Source organism: Nannospalax galili, unplaced genomic scaffold (assembly GCF_000622305.1).
Source record: "Nannospalax galili isolate Female #2095 unplaced genomic scaffold, S.galili_v1.0 scaffold559, whole genome shotgun sequence".
NCBI classification, from domain to species: domain Eukaryota; kingdom Metazoa; phylum Chordata; class Mammalia; order Rodentia; family Spalacidae; genus Nannospalax; species Nannospalax galili.
In genome coordinates, this window is record NW_008343479.1 from 4370493 (window position 1) to 4388027 (window position 17535).

Sequence of the window (17535 nt, forward strand, 5' to 3'; positions counted from 1 at the left end):
ATTTTAAAAAATACCATAACCCCATAAATTCATGTTCAAACAAAACCATCTGTGTTTGCTCTGGGCTTAAAAGTAGACTTCTTTCCTACAAGTCTGTGAGCACACTGGTAAGGACACTGCAAACCATTGTTCTGGGAATGTGGTCATCATTTAATAGCTGGTTGGTCAGTATTATATTAATTCACTGAAGTAGCCAGTTCTTTCTGTGTTGTAAAGATAGAGTTAAAATCAAAAAACAAACAAACAAACAAAAACAGAAAAACACCTTGAAGGAACAGGTTTTTATCTTGGAGAAATGGTTTCACTTTTAATTTTCTGTCAAATATAAATTTAGACCATAAACAATGGATCAAAAAGCCTTTCAGAAATACCTGTTTAGAAGACAGATTTTGATCTAGACTTCCCTTTGAAGGAAATTTCCTTCCAAAAATATAAAAGGAAACTGTTGAGGCTGTTGAGTGGAAGTTATTTCATGAGTATTAGATTTAGCACATACCTTCCTATGCTCTGTTCCATTTATCAGATTAGCCCTATCAACCCACCCAATCAAACCATAAAACTCTTAAAATTGCCTGCTTATGCTCCTTTTCTTTTTGTGTTTCTCATCAAATTGTGGCACCTATTTCAAATGGAGTTCAACAAGTGGTTAGTTTCATCAGGGAATATAGCTTAGCTATTTTAGCATTTTTCCATGGAATTAGGATTTCTTATTACTTCCAAAGTGTAGTAAATGCTTTAGAATTGTTAAACTTAGCAGGTTCTTACAGAATGCATATTGTTTTGCTTTCTTTTGTTCATAATATGCTTGTGTCTAGTGAGATCCTACAAAATCACCCATAAATGTGGTGTTCTGCAGTTGAATTAAACTGCAAACTTGTATTTGTAGTATATACTTAATTTTTATTCAAAGAAGATAATCTTTTTGAAATATAATTTAGAAAATGGCCCTTTTAATGTATTCCATATGACATTCCTTTTTAACTTTTTTCCTTGCCAAGTTTCAACTAAAATGAGGAACAGAATTATCTCAAGATAACAAAGTTATTTATTTCTTAAAATTCTCCTCTACTTTACCTTTCTTCCACGATGAACTGTATGATAGGCTCATTCCAGAACTGGCTGGGAAAGTTTGCTTTGGCCACATAGGTGGTATGGATCTGTGGACTATTTCTTTAAACAAAAATTAGATTAGCAACCTTTGCTGTGTCTTTACTATCACTTCCAATGAGAATCTTGAAAATCTATGACTGACATCCCAAAGCTTTTTTTCTTTCCCCCCAATTTTACAAGTCTTCACAACCTTTATTTTTTAAATCTATACTAGCTTCAAATTAATTTTATAAAGTAGAATTTAATGTTTAATTGCTATGATTTTTGTTATTGGCAAATATGAAAGTACTCAATTCTTCCTAATCATTATCAGATTCAGATCATTTCACATAATTTTTATTTTTTTTTACCTTTTGGACTATGTATGCATGGACTATTCCAATAAATATTCATCTCATATCTCAGTCTGTGAAATTGGAAAGCAAGTTTATCAATTTTTAAAATATGTTACTATTGGGCCCCGACACTCCTGTCTATGAATTCATATTCTCATTAAGTTATGCACTTTTATTTTTTACATCCCTCTGCCTCCACTCAGACCAGCCAAGGTCAAGGAGGGCCAGGGAATTGGGTTCTGAATACTCAAGGTCTTGTAGACTCCAAAGTAATGAGAAGACTGTGGAACAGAGGAAGATGAAACCAAGTCATACAGAGGAAAGCTTGGGAGAGTTGGAAGAACACTGTTCACCAGAGAGATCCCTGTCTGCCTCTAGCTGGGGCAAAGGGAGCAGTGATGCCCAAAGTGCCAGTGAGCAGCACAAAAGGAAACTGCCTGATCAAGAGCGGCTCCGGAAGCCTTCCCTTCCGAAGATAAATGGTGAGGTGTTTCTCAGCACCGAGTCTAATGACTGGGAAGCTAACAGTTGCCATCGAACTCGGAATTGGGAAAAACAGCCCCAACACCAAGACCAGTTTTCACCCAAGTCCTCAAAGAAAACAGAGCTTCCCCATAAGGAAACTGTGTATGGGAGGGACCATGGGCAAGGTGAGCGCAAAGAAAGGAGACGTAGGCCTAGGACTCCTCCCTTCTCAAAGAATGAAGAACTGTACCACCGCCATGACACAGGTAATGAAGGATAGTCTATTAGAAGTCCTTGTATTGTAGATCTATCTCTGTAACCAGTGAACTTAATAAGCATCTTGAGCAACCTTTCTTCCTATCTTGTTTGAACTCATGTCCTTCACACAAATCTTGGAGCCACATCTTGTATGAGATCTTCCTATAAGAATATTGAGTTAAGCTGGGCATGGTGGTAATGCCTTGAATCCCACCACTCAGGAGGCAGAGGCAGACTGATCTCTGTGAGATCCAGGCCAGCCTGGTCTACATAGTGAGTTCTAGGTGGGCTGGGACTACAGGAGACCCTGTAAAAAACTAAAAACAAAAATATACTGACTACTAAGTCTTTGAAGGGTTCTTTCAGATCCAGGTTGTAAGTAGAGGTGTCCATGCCAAATATACTGATTCATTTGCCAAGACCTTTCATCACATATTCTGATACCAAATTCAAAGCTTCTGGAGTTCTGGTTTTATCTCAGTGAACCCAGAAGACCTAGTTGTAAGTGACTCAAGTGTTTGCCCACCAGTACGACTAGAAGTACTCGATTAGAAAGACCCCTTCCTCACTGTAACATGAGGCATTGGATAGGCAATCTCTTTAGATCATTTTTGTCAGAGATAATCTTGTGTATTTCCTAAAAATGCACATTTTGGGTCAGTTTGAACATCTTTATACCTGGAAGTGATACGTAGAAAATTAAAGTTTAAGTCTAAGTCACTTTTTATGCTCTAAGTTTGTATCTCTACAGTTGTTCTAAATGCGAATATAGGTAAGTTCTCAATACATATGAAGAAATGTGGTAGATAAGTGTTGGGGAGATGGTTCACTAGATGAAGGGCTTGATGCATAAGGGTGAGGACCAGATTTAAGTCCCCAGAACCCACATAAAAGTCAGGCAGGCTTAGTAGCCATCTGTGATCCCAATACTGAGGAGGCAAAGACAGAAGATCCCGGGGGGCAAGCTAGATAGCCAGACTAGATAGAGATGGTGAGCTCGGGTGCAGCCAGAGACCCTGCCTCAATTAACAAGGGGAGAGACATCAAAGAAAACTGATATCAACCACGGGTGTCCATACACACATGCGTATCCACCTGCACACACATGCACATGCTTACATACACATCACACATGCATATGCAACAACAACCACAAAAATAAACAAATGAAGAAATGAGGTGGATTTAGGAATTAAGAACCTTAGATGAAGAACTATTGACAACTGATAACTATTGAGAGAGGGATAGTTGGCTTTCTTTAAGGGTGTGACACTAGACAGGTTAAACAGGCTCCAGTGGATGGACACACATCTAAGGACATGTGGGGACACAAACTTGGCTTGATAGGTCTTAATGTATATGACAGAGTACATAAATCCTCTGGGGTGCAGATAGGGGAAGGGGTCTAAGTATGCTCCAAATATATTGTATGCAACTCATAGAAATTTTCAGTTGAAATTATTTTTTCTTTCTTTAATTGATTGTGTGTGTGTGTGTGTGTATTTCATATAGAACATCCCAAACAACCTTATTCATCTTTATACCTTATCCCAAATGGCACCTTCCCATAGCCTTGCCCCCCGCAACTGGAGCCCATATACTGTATCATCCCTGTTACTGTCCACTATGTTGCCAGTGCCCCCAGCCATTCCCTAGTGCAAGTTCATCCACTGAATCTAGTCAGCCTATCCAGAGTCCCTCATTTTAGGAAGATAAACTCTTCCTCACCTAGCAGCAATCAGTTTCCAACATTCCTTTAGATAAGATTGGTGTCTTCCGTTATTTTCCCAGTTCTATGTTGGGTTACTGTCTGGGGAGTCTCTTGGAAGAAATGAAAGAAATTTAAGTTTTTAGTACCCCTGAAGCTAAACTCTGAAGTCCATCATGGGCACAGCAAAGGCTCTCCGTATTGTCTTGAACTTGCTTAGGGAGATTTTCCATGTGGCTCGAACAGTGGCATAGCACCATGCTGTTTGGAACTTCAATAGACCATACTCATTGTTTCGGTTTCGGTCAACTCGTACTGCATTTTAAAGACATGAAAGGTTATTGGGGAAGGAGGAGGAACCTGCCAGGGTCTAATCATGTTCTACTGCGATTATGATTACAAAACTTGTTTCTAGTTTGCAGATAAAACTGGTTTCTAGGTTGCAGATTCGTTCTGATTCTGTTGGCTTCTCTATCATATTAACTCATAAGATTTGTTTATAAGGAAAATTGAAGTTCACTTTAGCAAGCCATACTGAATACCACCTATGTTGTTGATTTGATCCTTATGCCAAAATCTGAGTTTCAGAGGAGTAGTATGTGGCTACACAAACACTTTAGAGGATTAATGGATGACATATTAAAAGTTGGATACATAAACACTTCCATAATAGTTATACTATGCAAATGAGACGTGAACAAGAAGCAGTGGGAGAATACAGAAAAGAGTATTGTCCATTAAGTAGGCTAATGAGAAAATTACTCTGTAACCAAATGTAGACAATTGGCATTCCAAAGATTGGAGGGTAGGAGGAGATGGGTGATTCCATTGACCTCTACATGTCTTTTATTTTTAAATTCTTACTGTTTTTATTTTATGTGTATGAATACATTGCATACATGTAATAAGTGCACCCATGTTGTGCAATGCCTTTGTAGGTCAGAAGAAGGTGCCGGATCACCTGGAACTAAAGTTATTGACATTTGTTAGTCATGTCATCTGGGTGCTGGGAATCGAGCCTAGGTCCTCTGCAAAAACAGCCAGTGCTCTTAACTGCTTAGCCATCTCTCCAGCCCTTAACGTCTATGTTTTTTTGTTTTTTAATTTGGTGAACCTGATATTATAATATGCTCTGAGGAATGGTTAACCTCTGGGGCTTTTAATTATGTTCTAAGGGGTTGGAGACATGAGTCTAAAATTTTTGAGTCCCAGGCTCTAGTACTGGGTTACAGGTAAATAAATGTTTACCTTGGTAGCACAGAGTTTAGACAATAATGTTGCTAGACAGCTATTAAAATGTCTACTGCATGAAGTGCTCAGTATTTTTCTGCTTATATTCAGCTTGCTTTAAAACTTTCATCTTTCCAAGCCCTGTTTGATTTCTCAACCTTCTTGGAGTAGGTCAGTGGTTTACATTAAGATATAATAATAATTAGACACTGGTGTCTGCTCTTGCTGTTGAAAAAAACTTAGGTCAGTGCAGTGGTACACGTCTGGAATCTCAGCTTTTGGGAGACAAGAACAGAATGATCACTGTAAGTTCAAGGCCAGCCTGGTCTATGTAGTGAGCTCTAGGGTAGCCAGAGTAATAATGAGACCTCTCATTTGTCTTGAGAACTCTCTATTCTGTGCCCTCCCCTCCCCATTTATCTTCTTTTATTTAAAGAGAATGCTGTAATTGTGTTCGTTTTGGGAGGTATTTGTATACTCAGTTTTAGGATACTAAAGAAAAAAAATTAGGTTTAAAAATACATGGAAACTGGGAGTGTTACTCAGCAGCAAAACACCTAGCATGGCCATCCCCCTACCGCACACATAAGAGACAGGAACAGGGAGATGGAGAAGGGAAAATGAACTACTGAAATGTGGCTCATCTATTTTAAAGTAGTTTCTAGATTCTACTTGGAATACCAAGATGTAGGCAGCTGTTCCTTCGGTTTCCTCTAATTCACTTTGTTTTTGTTTTTGTTTTTTCAAAGAAAAACAAAATTTTTATGACTGGTCATAGTGGCACATGCCTTTAATCCCAGTATTTAGAAGGCAGAGGCAGGTGGAGTTCTATGAGTTTGAGACCACCCTGGTCTACATAACGAGTTTCAGGACATGGGAAGCTACATAGTGAGACCCTGTATCAAAACAGCAACAACAAACTTTTAAAAGCTTCTGTGCATTTATAATGACAGCTTCCCATTGCAGAATATGTGATTCCTTTTGACATAAAGCCTCTCATCACCTCAGGTGTGAAGGGCACTGTGTAGAGGAGCCAGTCCTGCTGGTCTAGAAGGCAGTATTGTACACTGTGGGAGTTTCTATGTAATGTGAATTTCAAATCCCAGTGATATAGCAGGGATTTAAAGAAACTGTATTCAGCTTTGTATTTGAGCCTGAAAGAGAAATTACCTCCAATTCTGAATTTTATTAATGAAATTATATTCTCTTAACTGATAATAGTTATAATCTTATGATCCTGTCAACTCAGCTATGACTGTTAAATTAGAACTTAATCTTGAATACATTCCTGGTTGATTCTTTTGTGTAGAATAGAAGGGTCTACTAGTGAAAAAGTTTCATGGTTTGAAAGCTGAGTGCATCCTTTCCAACATTTCACTAGATGGAAAATCTTCCAGCAGGCTTGGGCTATTCATTGGCCCATCTTCTGCCTACTGACTGGAGTATGGTATAGCAGGATATGTGCCCACTGACCTCCTCCGATGTTAAGTTCCCTAATTAATTTCAGTTAATTTCCATAAAACATGCCTTTAATGATTCAGGGAAGTGTAATTTTCATTTATATATGATCTGCTCTTGGGAATACCCCAAACCAATCAGAAATCTGTGGTAAGCCAGCCGAGACTAGCACAAGATTCAGTACCTGTATAGATGATTTAAGGTAGTCTGTGTACAGAGAACCTGGAAAGTGTGAATTAAAGACAGAATTACTCGCTCTTTTTATAAGGTAGAGATGCCTGGGAGTCTGGATTTTGAGTTTGCCGCAGACAAACTTCACACGTATCCTGGTTTGCTTCGTTGTTGCTGTGATAAAACACTGACCAAAAGCAACTAGAGGAGGAAGGAAGGGTTTATTTCACCTGGCAAGTTAGAGTCCATCATCTAGGGAAGCCAAGGAAAGAAATCAAGGCAGGAACCTGGAGTCAGCCGTGGAAACAGAGGAATGCAGCTTACTGGTCTCTTTCCCCTGGCTTGCTTACCTGTTCTTACACAACCCAGGCCCACCTGCCCAAGGATGGCACTGCCCCCAGTGGGCTATACCTTCACAGAATCAATCAACAATCAAGAAAAGGTCCCGCAGATATGTCCATAGGCCCATCTAATGAAAGAAACTCCTCAGTTGAGATTCCCTCCTCACAGGTATTTCAAGGTCTCTGACTAGTTGACAGAAATTAACTATTACAGCTTAGGACACTTATGACAGTAAATAACCTAAAGGCTCTTCATTTAGTTTTCCGTTCATTCATATTTGTGTATTAATAGCTAGTCAATCAAGTGTAGTGAGACATTTTTCTAAAGACAGTGTTGAAATATACTTATTTTGATGACGTAATGCTCAATTGATGGTTCCAACGCTTGTATTAGAATTGTTTATTTTTTTCTGAGTGCAGTATATTCACATTGTTGACTAATTGTAGTTTACAAAGGGAAGTATTCACAGTTTTGAAATAACCATTAATATTTTTCTTAATTAAAATTCATAAAAAATGTGTGTTGCCTATAACATGTAAAAGTAAAAAAAAAAAATTGTCACGTCAACTACTTTTTCATGTTCCTTTCTCCACAGAGAAACAGAAATTTGTGGTCATTGTGTTCTCCTGATATGTTCTTTTTGGTTTTTTTTTCCCCTAAAATTTAATAATTACATTAACAGAAGGGTGAAAGCTACAGGAAAGATCTAGAGTAGATGGCTCATGTATCAGACCAAGGCCATGAAAGGTCATTTTGACATGGACATGTTTTCACCTAACTTGCAGGAGATGGTGTTGCAGGAAGATGAACAGCCTTCAGAAACTGGGAGAAAGCCTTTCTGTCAGCTCAGCCACATTAACACTGATTATAGAACCTTCATTTCTGTAAATTCTTTTTCTTTTCAATAGCTTGTTTTCCTCTGTTCATTTTCTGTCTTGAAGGCCTGCTTCCCTTGCAGTTTCTTGCATGATTTTCTGCTGTGGAAGAAACTATGTGAGAAGAGTTTTTGCCAGGCAGGTTGAGGAAGGTAACTTTGTTAAAATGTTTGAATTGTGTGTATTGCTACTTTCGTGCCTAGGAAAAATTTATTTCAAAACTACCCTGTACTGGCACTGAATTCTACAATGCAGTATTGTCAGTATTGAATGTTAAAGGAGAACATCTTCATCTTAGACTTTGTAGCTTTTCATAAAACAACTCAGCTACCTTACTCCACCAAGTCTTTTCTAGGAACGAAACCAAGAGGAATGAAAGAAGCTGTCTCCACTCCACCTCGAGTGACCCACAGGGGTCAGGAGTGGTATGATGCCGAAATTGCTCGAAAACTGCAAGAAGAAGAACTTATGGTGAGTGCATAGTAAGGCAGAAGTTTAGGTATATTAGTAGGGTTGTGTGTAGGTTGAGTCACAGTTATATAACAACATATAGGGGTTATATAATGGGTATTATAATCATTTCAGTTGAGAAAGTAGTATCTTTAGTAAGAGTGGGAAATCAAGTCAATGGGAGTAGGGTGGAAAAATAGCCCCCTTACTCACCATTCACATTATATAGGTTATCTATGACCAAATATGCAAAAAATTAAATGGAAAAATCCAAAGATAAAAAATTAAATTTTAGTACAATGTACTGTTAAGTTTTTTTATTATTATGGTTATTAATCTCTTACTGTGACTATTTTTGTAAATTATACTACCAAGAGTATGTATCCAAAGGAAAAACATGTAAGATTTGATACTGTATATAGGATTTGGTACTGTCTGCAGTTATTTCCTCGGGGTATAGCCATGTATCCCAAGTAGATGAGGAGCCTGTTCAATCCAGTTGTACTTATTGATTAGCATTAGCAGTACAACACCATATCCTAATCTCTCCTCTATTGGGTTCTAGTCCTTCTCTAAAGATCTGCTGCAGAATTAGATGGAAAGTGCCTCTATTCTGACTGGTGAAAATACAGCCACTGATCATCAGCTTAGGGATGTCAGTACAACTAATTGCAAATTGCAACTTATGTTATACAAATTCCAGTTATGTGTTGTTTTCTTGTTCACAGGCTACTCATGTGGACATGCGAGCAGCTCAAGTAGCCCAGGATGAGGTCAGTTCATGATATTAGCTAATCTAAATTTTTTGGAAGTATCCAAATAATTTTCTAGCCACAACTCTGTCATTAATGATATGGCTGAATCGTTTTTAGGAAATTGCTCGACTTCTAATGGCTGAAGAAAAGAAAGCATACAAGAAAGCCAAAGAACGAGAAAAGTCATCTTTGGATAAAAGAAAGCATGACCCTGAGTGGAAGGTATTATGGGGCTTCTTTGTTTTGCTTTGCTTTGCTCTTAAATCAGAAATGAAATTAGAAGTGAAAAATAGGACACTATGCTCTAGGACGGGCTCTGTGAATATATTTTAGATATGCAAATTGTCTCTATTAGATATGTGAATCTAATGTGTCACAGTTGTTATATAAAAGAATAATTGAATTGTTGAAAAATTACTATGTAAAAGGTTATTGCTGGGGCTGGAGTGATGGCTTAGCTGTTAAGAGCATTGGCTACTCTTGCAGAGGACCCAGTTTCTATTCCCAGCAACCACACAGCAGCTAACATCAGTCCCTAACTAGTTCTAGGGGATCTAGTACCCTCTTCTGACCTCCCTAGGCATCATACACATATGGCACACGCAGGCAAAACATGCATACACATAAAATAAAAATGAATAAATAAAATATTTTTTGATTTACTACCCAAATTGGGAGACTCAGTTTGTTCATTTTAAGACTGAGGTTCAGATCAGTGATCTCAGTTTTTATATACTTACATTGCAAGAGAACGCAGTTTTTAAACTCTGCTTTCTGAATGCTCATGGAAGCCTGCTTTTGTTGTACTTTCTCATTGTGCCTGCACTTGTCCCTACTGCACAGCTGCTTCCTTTTCATTTGACTTACTTCAATCTGTGGAAGACTGACAAATACACAACTATTGATGACAGTCATTCTTATATCACAATAACAAAACTCTTTAGCAGGAGCTGAGACTGTTATCTTTCCTCTCCGTAATCAGAAATAGTTCATGGCAAGCGTTCTCTGGCGTTCTCTGGCTACACTGGCAGCTTTCATCAGAACATTGTCTCTATAATTTTTTTTTTAATATTTAAAAAAAAATTTAATTTATTATTTTTATGCCTATGAGTGTATTGCCCTGCATGTATGTGAGTGCACCCGTGTCGTGAAATGCTGCGGAGGTCAGAAGAGGGCTTTGGATTCCTCTGGAACTGGAGTTAAGGACGGTTTGTAGCCGCCATGTGGGTGCTGGGAATTGAACCTTGGTCCTCTGTAGGAGCAGTCAGTACTCTTAACTGCTGAGCCATCTCTCCAGCCCCTGTCTATGTTTTTAACCTGAGTTTCATATAAAAATGTATATAAAAATATTTTATATTGCTTAACTAAATGTAACCTAAAACTCAAAGGAAAGCTTGATGTGGGATATATATTTTATAAGCTTCATCTTTCGCTTGATCAGTGTTTTGTTTTGTAATCCACAGTCAAAAGCAGCTAAGTCAACACATTCAAAATCAAAAGAGAGTGATGATGGTCACCGTTCTAAGATTGACAGGCCATCAAGGTAAGATGACACCTGAAAAGGAGAATGGAAAGGTTGACTTTGGGGTAAGTAAAGGCATGTCAGTTGACTGAGAAGACTGTTGTTTCAAGTGGAGAGCCAAAAATCTACAGTTGTGTAATGTCAAGTGTTACAGTGTTATTCTCAAATCTTATTTCTAGTCTTAATTGGCTTGCACGAGTCACATAAGGAATAGTCAATAGAAACTGAGCTGTAGAGGGTGAAATGTGTTTTTTTTTTTAGGACTGCTTCTTATCTTTACATATACTGAATTTATGCCCTCAGCCTAGGAGAGAGAGATTAACTATTTTCAAAATTAAATCTCAGGTTTTAAATTTTGGTTGGGGGCCAAGGAGATGGGCAAGAGCACTTGCTATGAAAGCAAGACCTGAGTTCTAATTGCTATCACCCTCTCAAGAGTAGGACTTGGCTGCTCGTGCTTGTAACCCCAGTATCAATGTAGAGACAGGTTGATTCTGCAATCTTGCTGGTTGTCCAGCCAAAACAGCACATTCCAGGTTTGAGAGAGACTGTCTCAAAAAAATAGGTGGGAGAGCAATCGAAGAATTCCAACATCCTGCTCTGGCCTCTGCATGCATACACACGCCTGTACACATACACAGGTACATGTACATATGTACATACAGGAAAAAATACACATAAAAAGTTTTTTGGGGTTTTTTCATAACCACACTGGTGTTTGCATGACATTTAAGCAAATTCATTTCTCTCTTGAGTCTCGATGTCCTAGGCAATTATTTGCCTTGCAGACTTACTGTCTCACTGGAACAAATGGCTGCCTGTGCTGTGTTCTTCCTGAACTTCTCCAACAGTCCTAGTTATGGAAAACTGCTTTCTCTCCACCTCACATCTTCAATATTTAAGTTTGGGAAAGCGAGCTTTTTCTCTTTATTAGTTTATGTTGTCTTTTGAAGGACTATTTGATAAGTGTAAGGAGAAAGCAAGGAAAGGGGAAGAACAAGGAACATTTGATTAGTCAGAATTAATTGGTAGTTAAATAGAAACAAGAAGTTTGGGTGTGGTATTTAGCAGTAGAGTGACTTAGTAATAGTCATGAAGTAGGCATTTCAAGGAGCTGGATGGAAGCACTGGGAGAGCTTTCACTGTGAAGTGTGATAAAGGAGGAGGTAGACATGGTTACTATGAGTTAAACATCAGTCAACACACACATGTATTGAACTATGTTATCTTGTGTATATGTTCTAATGTCATGTACTTGTATATCCATTACAATTATTCAATAAAAAAAGTAGGAGCTGTGGATAGAGCTCAATTTGTAGAAACACTTTCCTAGCATGCATGAGACCTTCGATTTAATCCCAAGCACAGCATAAACTGGGCATGATGGTAAATGCTTATAATCCTAGAACCAGGGAAGTAAAGGAAAGAAGGATCAGAAATTCAAGTTCACCCTTGACTACATAGTGAGTTCAAGACCAGCCTGGGGTCTGGGAAACAAAACACTGTCAAAACAAACAAACAAACAAAACAAAACGAAAACCACTAAATGCAGTATGTCAAAAGCTCTGAATTATATTAAGACCTTGAGTTTTGATCCTGGCTACTAATACTTAGTAAACTTATTGGGTTTTGGAGGTAGCTTATTAGAGAAAGTGCTTGCTATACAAGCATAAGGATCACAGTCCGTATCCGCAGAACCCATATAAAAGTTGATCAGGCTCAGCAGCCACCTGTAATCCCAACACTTGAGAGGCAGGGAACCTCAAGGCCAGCTGACTTTCTAGACCAACTGAAAATTGGTATGCTATGGGTTCAGCAAGGGACTCTGCCTCAGTGGAGAAAGTGGGGAGGAATCAAGGGGAGCACCCATCGTCCTTGAGCCTGCACATGCACACGTGGCATGTGTACTGTGTACACATTGTGCCGACAGAAATGTGAACACTCATGCACAGACACCATATACATGTGCAAAAAGTGTTTTAAAATAGAAGTTTATTTTTAAACTCTTCTGCTTTCAAAAGATATCCTTCAGAAAATCTCATCTGGTTCGTACTGCTCGGAGGTCATTAGTAACACAGTCTGTCTAATTATGTAAAATCTGTTGCTGTTTCAGCTTTTGCTTAAGCATATGCAACATATTTAGAATGATGTATTTCTGTATATTCCCACAGCAGCCAAATAAAATATGAAGCAATTTGTTCTCAGGTGGTAACAGATCTGTTTATTAATTTTTGACCAAATAAATTCAAATGATTTTTATATATTTTTTTAAGTCTTCAGAGTCCTTTTACTCTTTTGAATACTAATGACTTTGGCAGGAGATATAATAGAGCACTTTGGGATAGCCATTTTAGAAGTATTTTGAAACTGGTGTTTCTAGAATATAAATGGATACAGTCTTGCATGTAGAAGCTTTTAACTGCTAATATTATTCAAAATAAAGTCAGAAACTTCAATATGAAAAATATAAAGAATATTTGGCATATTGAAAGTAAAAAATTAAATGGTATATTGTAAAATGGCTCTTAGAAAGAATGAAAAGTGAGTTTAGAAGTTCAGTCTTTTTGTTGTTTGTTAAAAATTTTTATTTATTTTTATTTTATATGTGTGAGTGTTATGCCTGCATGTGTGTAAGTGCACCCGTGTTGTGCAGTGCCCATAGAGGATAGAAGAGGACGTTGGATCCCCTGGAACTGGAGTTACGGACAGTTGTTAGCTGCCATGTGGGTGCTGGGATTCAAACCCAGGTCTCTGCAAGAATTGCCAGTGCTTTTAATCACGGATGATCACTGAGCCATCTCTCCACTCCCTGTTTTTACCCTTTTTTTTGTTGTTGTTGTTGTTGGGGTTTTTTTTGTTTTCTTTTTGAGACAGGGCCTCACTTTATGAGCTGGCCTGGCCTAGTACTCATTATATACTCATTATCTAGACTAGGCTCACATTGAACTCACAGAGATATACCTGTCTCAGCCTCCCAAGAGTTTGCATCACTGCCCAGCCTTTTAAATCTTTCCTTAATCTGGAAGGCACATTTATTTTTAAATATTACTTACTGAAAGATTATGTGTATTACAGAACAAAGATGAATTAGGATTTCATGAAATATTAATTCTCATAGTTTATAAACACACACCATTGGTAGCTCATTCATGAGTATGTGCTTTCTGCTTAGAGTCTGTGGTTGCCTCTTTCACATTCAATCATGATGGGATGGTTTAGTTAGCTAGTCACATAAAAAGACGTAGCTGGATTGGAGAACATGAAGCTTTTGAGGTCGTGCTGTGTCATGCTTCAATGTAGTAGAGAAGGGGAAATGGATTCTCGTGTAGAGCTTGGAACATCCATAGTCAAAATCCAATATCTTTGTCTATTATAATCCCCCTCCCCCAGTAGGGACCCAGTTAATAATCTGAATTAATTTTAACTCTTCATAACTGTCAAAAGTTATAATCCAAGTTTGAATAACTTTAGATGGGCATGGTGGTACATACCTAGAAACAGCACTCAAGAGGCTAAAGCAGGAGGAGCATGAGTTGGACACCACCCTGGGCTGTATAGCAAAAACTTGTCTAAAAAAAAGAAAATGAAATGTTTTAACTGTAGGATTTTATATTGAAAATGTCAGTGGTGTTTTAGCTGCATTTTTAGTATACAAAAGGCTGGAGAGTCTACATATTTCCTTAGGTTTCCAGCACATTCGTATGAATGTGAAGTCTGTTTATCTCCTTGCTCATTTAGTGGTCACCCTGATAATTGCACAGAACTAATAATACAAGTGCAGTCCCTAAGAATGAATTTTTCATCCTTCTATGAAGTTATACCCTAACAGATTATTCAAATAGCTCTCATGATTAAAGTTCATGGCTATGGATAAACACAGGAAATATGTAAAAGCATAAAGAAATACATAACCTGCTTAGGATGACCAGGCAAATTTCCTGAAGAAATTTGAAATGATTTTTGAAGTGAACTCTGAAAAACATTTAGAGATGTCACTAATTTAAAGATGTAAGCGTTTCATGAGAACAGTGGGAAGTAGGTAATTCTAATACACCAAAAACTACAAAATGAACTTTTGATTAGTAAGAACTTTTCTAGTTTTAACTGTTGTGCTGGGTAGCTTTAGTGTCAACTTGACACACCTGGGTTGAGGGAGCCTCAATTGGGGAATTGTCTTCATTGGACTGGTCTGTGGCCATGTCCAGAGGGCACCTTCTTGATTGTTGAGTGATGTGGGAGGGCCCAACCCACTGTAGGTGGTGCCACCTCTGGGCAGGTGGGCCTGTGTTGCATTAGAAAGCAGGCGGTAGGGGGTGGGTGCAGGGAGCAAGCCTGTAAGCTGCATTCCTCCATGGCCTGTGCTCCAGTTCCTGCCTCCAAGTTCCCGCCTGAGTTCCTACCTTGGGCTCTGATAAAAACTGTGACTCAGGAGATGTAAGCAGAATAAACTTTTTCCTCCCCAAGTTGGTAGTGTTCAGAATGTTTTGTCACAGCAATGGAGAAACTAACTAGGACAACTATAAATATGTTAACTTTGAAACAACCATCTCTGTTGAAACAAAATAATTCGGCAGGATTCCTGGAAGCAGTAAGTCAGGATTTATTCTCTGCATAGCCCAGAACTGAATAGAGTATCACAGCTAGAGAGCTGAGGCTCCCAGCATGAATTGCTCATCCTTTCAAGGGTGTGCAGTGCTTACATCTGATTTGAGGGCCCTTGATGAGGTTAATGAAAGCATAAAATCCACTCTGCCACAGTGGTTACCCAAGTTCTTTTCTTGGGCTTCAGTCACATCCTTAGTCACTTTGTGAAGCTGAGTCCTGGACTTGGATTGTTTTGCCTCAATTCTTCCTACCAAGTTTTATGTTACTTTTTAAGGTGTTATGAATGCCAGTCAACAATGAAAGGAAACAGTCATTTAATATTTGTGAGCAAATGGTTCAAGGTGAAGCGATACCATATTCACTATACTTAAATTATTTGTATGGATATAGCATGGATGAAAACATAAAAGTATATCTTATAAAAATAACAAAATACAAACAAATCACTCTAAGAGGCCTTCAGTTCTCTTGCTGTGTTGTTCTGTTTGGTCTCGGGCTACAAAAAGCACAGATCTTCCTTTACTGCTTCCATATGAAATATAAAGACACACACCATCTTTGCAGGCACTGTGCTTTCTGCTAACAAATGCAAACACTATGTATCACTGTGTTGAGCAGAAAACTGGTTTTGGAATCCATTTGATTCTGTTCTTACCAAGAGTGCCATATCTGTACTTAACAAATATGTGGACTTGAACCAGTCACTAACCTCATCTAACCTGTGTCTTTATATGTTGGTGCTGCCGTGTAGACTTGTGTTATAGGTTAGCTGAGATAAGTACAGCCCACTGTATACACAAGTTAACATTCCTTTTGACCCTTCCAGGTGCCAGGGAGAGACTTATTACCAGGTATAGATGGAGAAATTTAAATAGACTTGCTTTTGTTTTTATATTACAGAGTCAATTATGTACCAAAGTGTCTCTAATTTTCCAAACCTCAGTATACATATATCTCATGATTATATAAAACATCCTGTAAAATGGTTATAGATTGATAACTATTAACCTCATCTGGTTCTATGCTTTAAAGCAAAATTGACTATACCTGTAGGAAATGAAACAAAGAAATAGGCTTTTAAAAATTTTTATCAACGTAGGCTGGGTGTGGTGGCGCATGCCTTTAATCCAGCACTCGGGAGGCAGAGGCAGGCAGATCTCTGTGAGTTCAAGGCCAGCTTGGTCTACATAATGAGTTCCAGGACAGCTGGGGCTACAGGGAGACCCTGTCTCAAAAAGACTGAAAAAAATTTTTTTTTCATCAATGCTAAATATTTTCAGAAGTTTGTATTCGAATAAGTAAATAATAAAACATCTAGTATGAAAACTCTTTTCATGACATCTTGTTTTATTTTGACCTAAAAAGTTGTAGATATATTACACAGGAGGTAGAACTTCGCCACCTGGTGGAATATGGATTTTGCTCGCCGCTCTTTCTAACTCTTTGTTTTCATGTCTCTTTGCTTTATTAATATTTTCACTTCTTTCTTGCCTTCTTCCTTTCTTGATAACCCCTGACAAAAGGAAGTAAATTAATAGCATGCTGTACCTCATTTCCTTTTTCCTTCTGGAGCAGGATGCCCCGCACATACAGGTATTGAGATTATGTGCATTAATTCACCAGAATAATATGGTCAAATAGTTTATTCAAGTAATTTGAAAGCATTTTGGCTTTCAATTTCTACAGAAAAAAGTTTTTTCTATGTAGTCAGTGAGCAATGGGATTGGAACTTTCACTTAGTTCTCTCTTAAACTCGGTCTTCCTTTAGGCCACCACCACCTACAATGACGGAAGCTGAAGACCTGGATTACAACCATTTTACAGACCAGCATTGTGCCCCGCGCCACTTCTTAAAGTCAGAGTCTTCTCATAAAGGTAAGGAGAGTCTCTGTAGGCAAGCTTGAGATCTTTGTGAGCTGCCTCTTATGAAGGAAACCAAATACTGTCTTCTAATTACTGCTGTGGAAAAAATAATTTTCCCATTCTCTCAGTAGTTACTGAAGCATAATCAGGAAAGATAAAAATACGGCACCTTAAGTTCAATGCGAGACTTTCGATGTATTTACATTTTCCTCTGGAGAGAGGTTAGAGCTTTAACCACATTAGTGGAGGAGAATTGGAGTCCCTTATAGATGTTTGGACCTCTTTTTCTCTATAGGCTAAACACTTGACATTTGAAAATCTGGTCTGAAGGCTTTGAATACTGACATGTTGTTTAAAAAGTTTCAGATTTTGGGGGAAATTCAGATTT

The 17535-nt window shown here is 38.2% G+C and overlaps 1 protein-coding gene across 3 annotated transcripts in view; it reads left to right on the forward strand.

Annotated features, from left to right (window-relative positions):
* The window catches only part of Ccdc50 (coiled-coil domain containing 50), an 85851-nt gene that overhangs the window by 60855 nt on the left and 7461 nt on the right, over positions 1-17535 (forward strand). For 2 of the 3 annotated variants that reach the window (XR_003850555.1, XM_008839696.3), the window contains exons 6-11: positions 1649-2176; positions 8308-8423; positions 9131-9175; positions 9275-9379; positions 10621-10700; positions 17053-17159. Coding sequence is in view for 2 of the 3 variants with exons in the window: in XM_008839696.3 (XP_008837918.1) it covers positions 1649-2176; positions 8308-8423; positions 9131-9175; positions 9275-9379; positions 10621-10700; positions 17053-17159 (981 nt within the window). In the remaining variant the exon portion in view is untranslated. The remainder of the gene's footprint in view (positions 1-1648; positions 2177-8307; positions 8424-9130; positions 9176-9274; positions 9380-10620; positions 10701-17052; positions 17160-17535) is intronic. The other variant, XM_008839695.3, reaches the window with a different exon arrangement.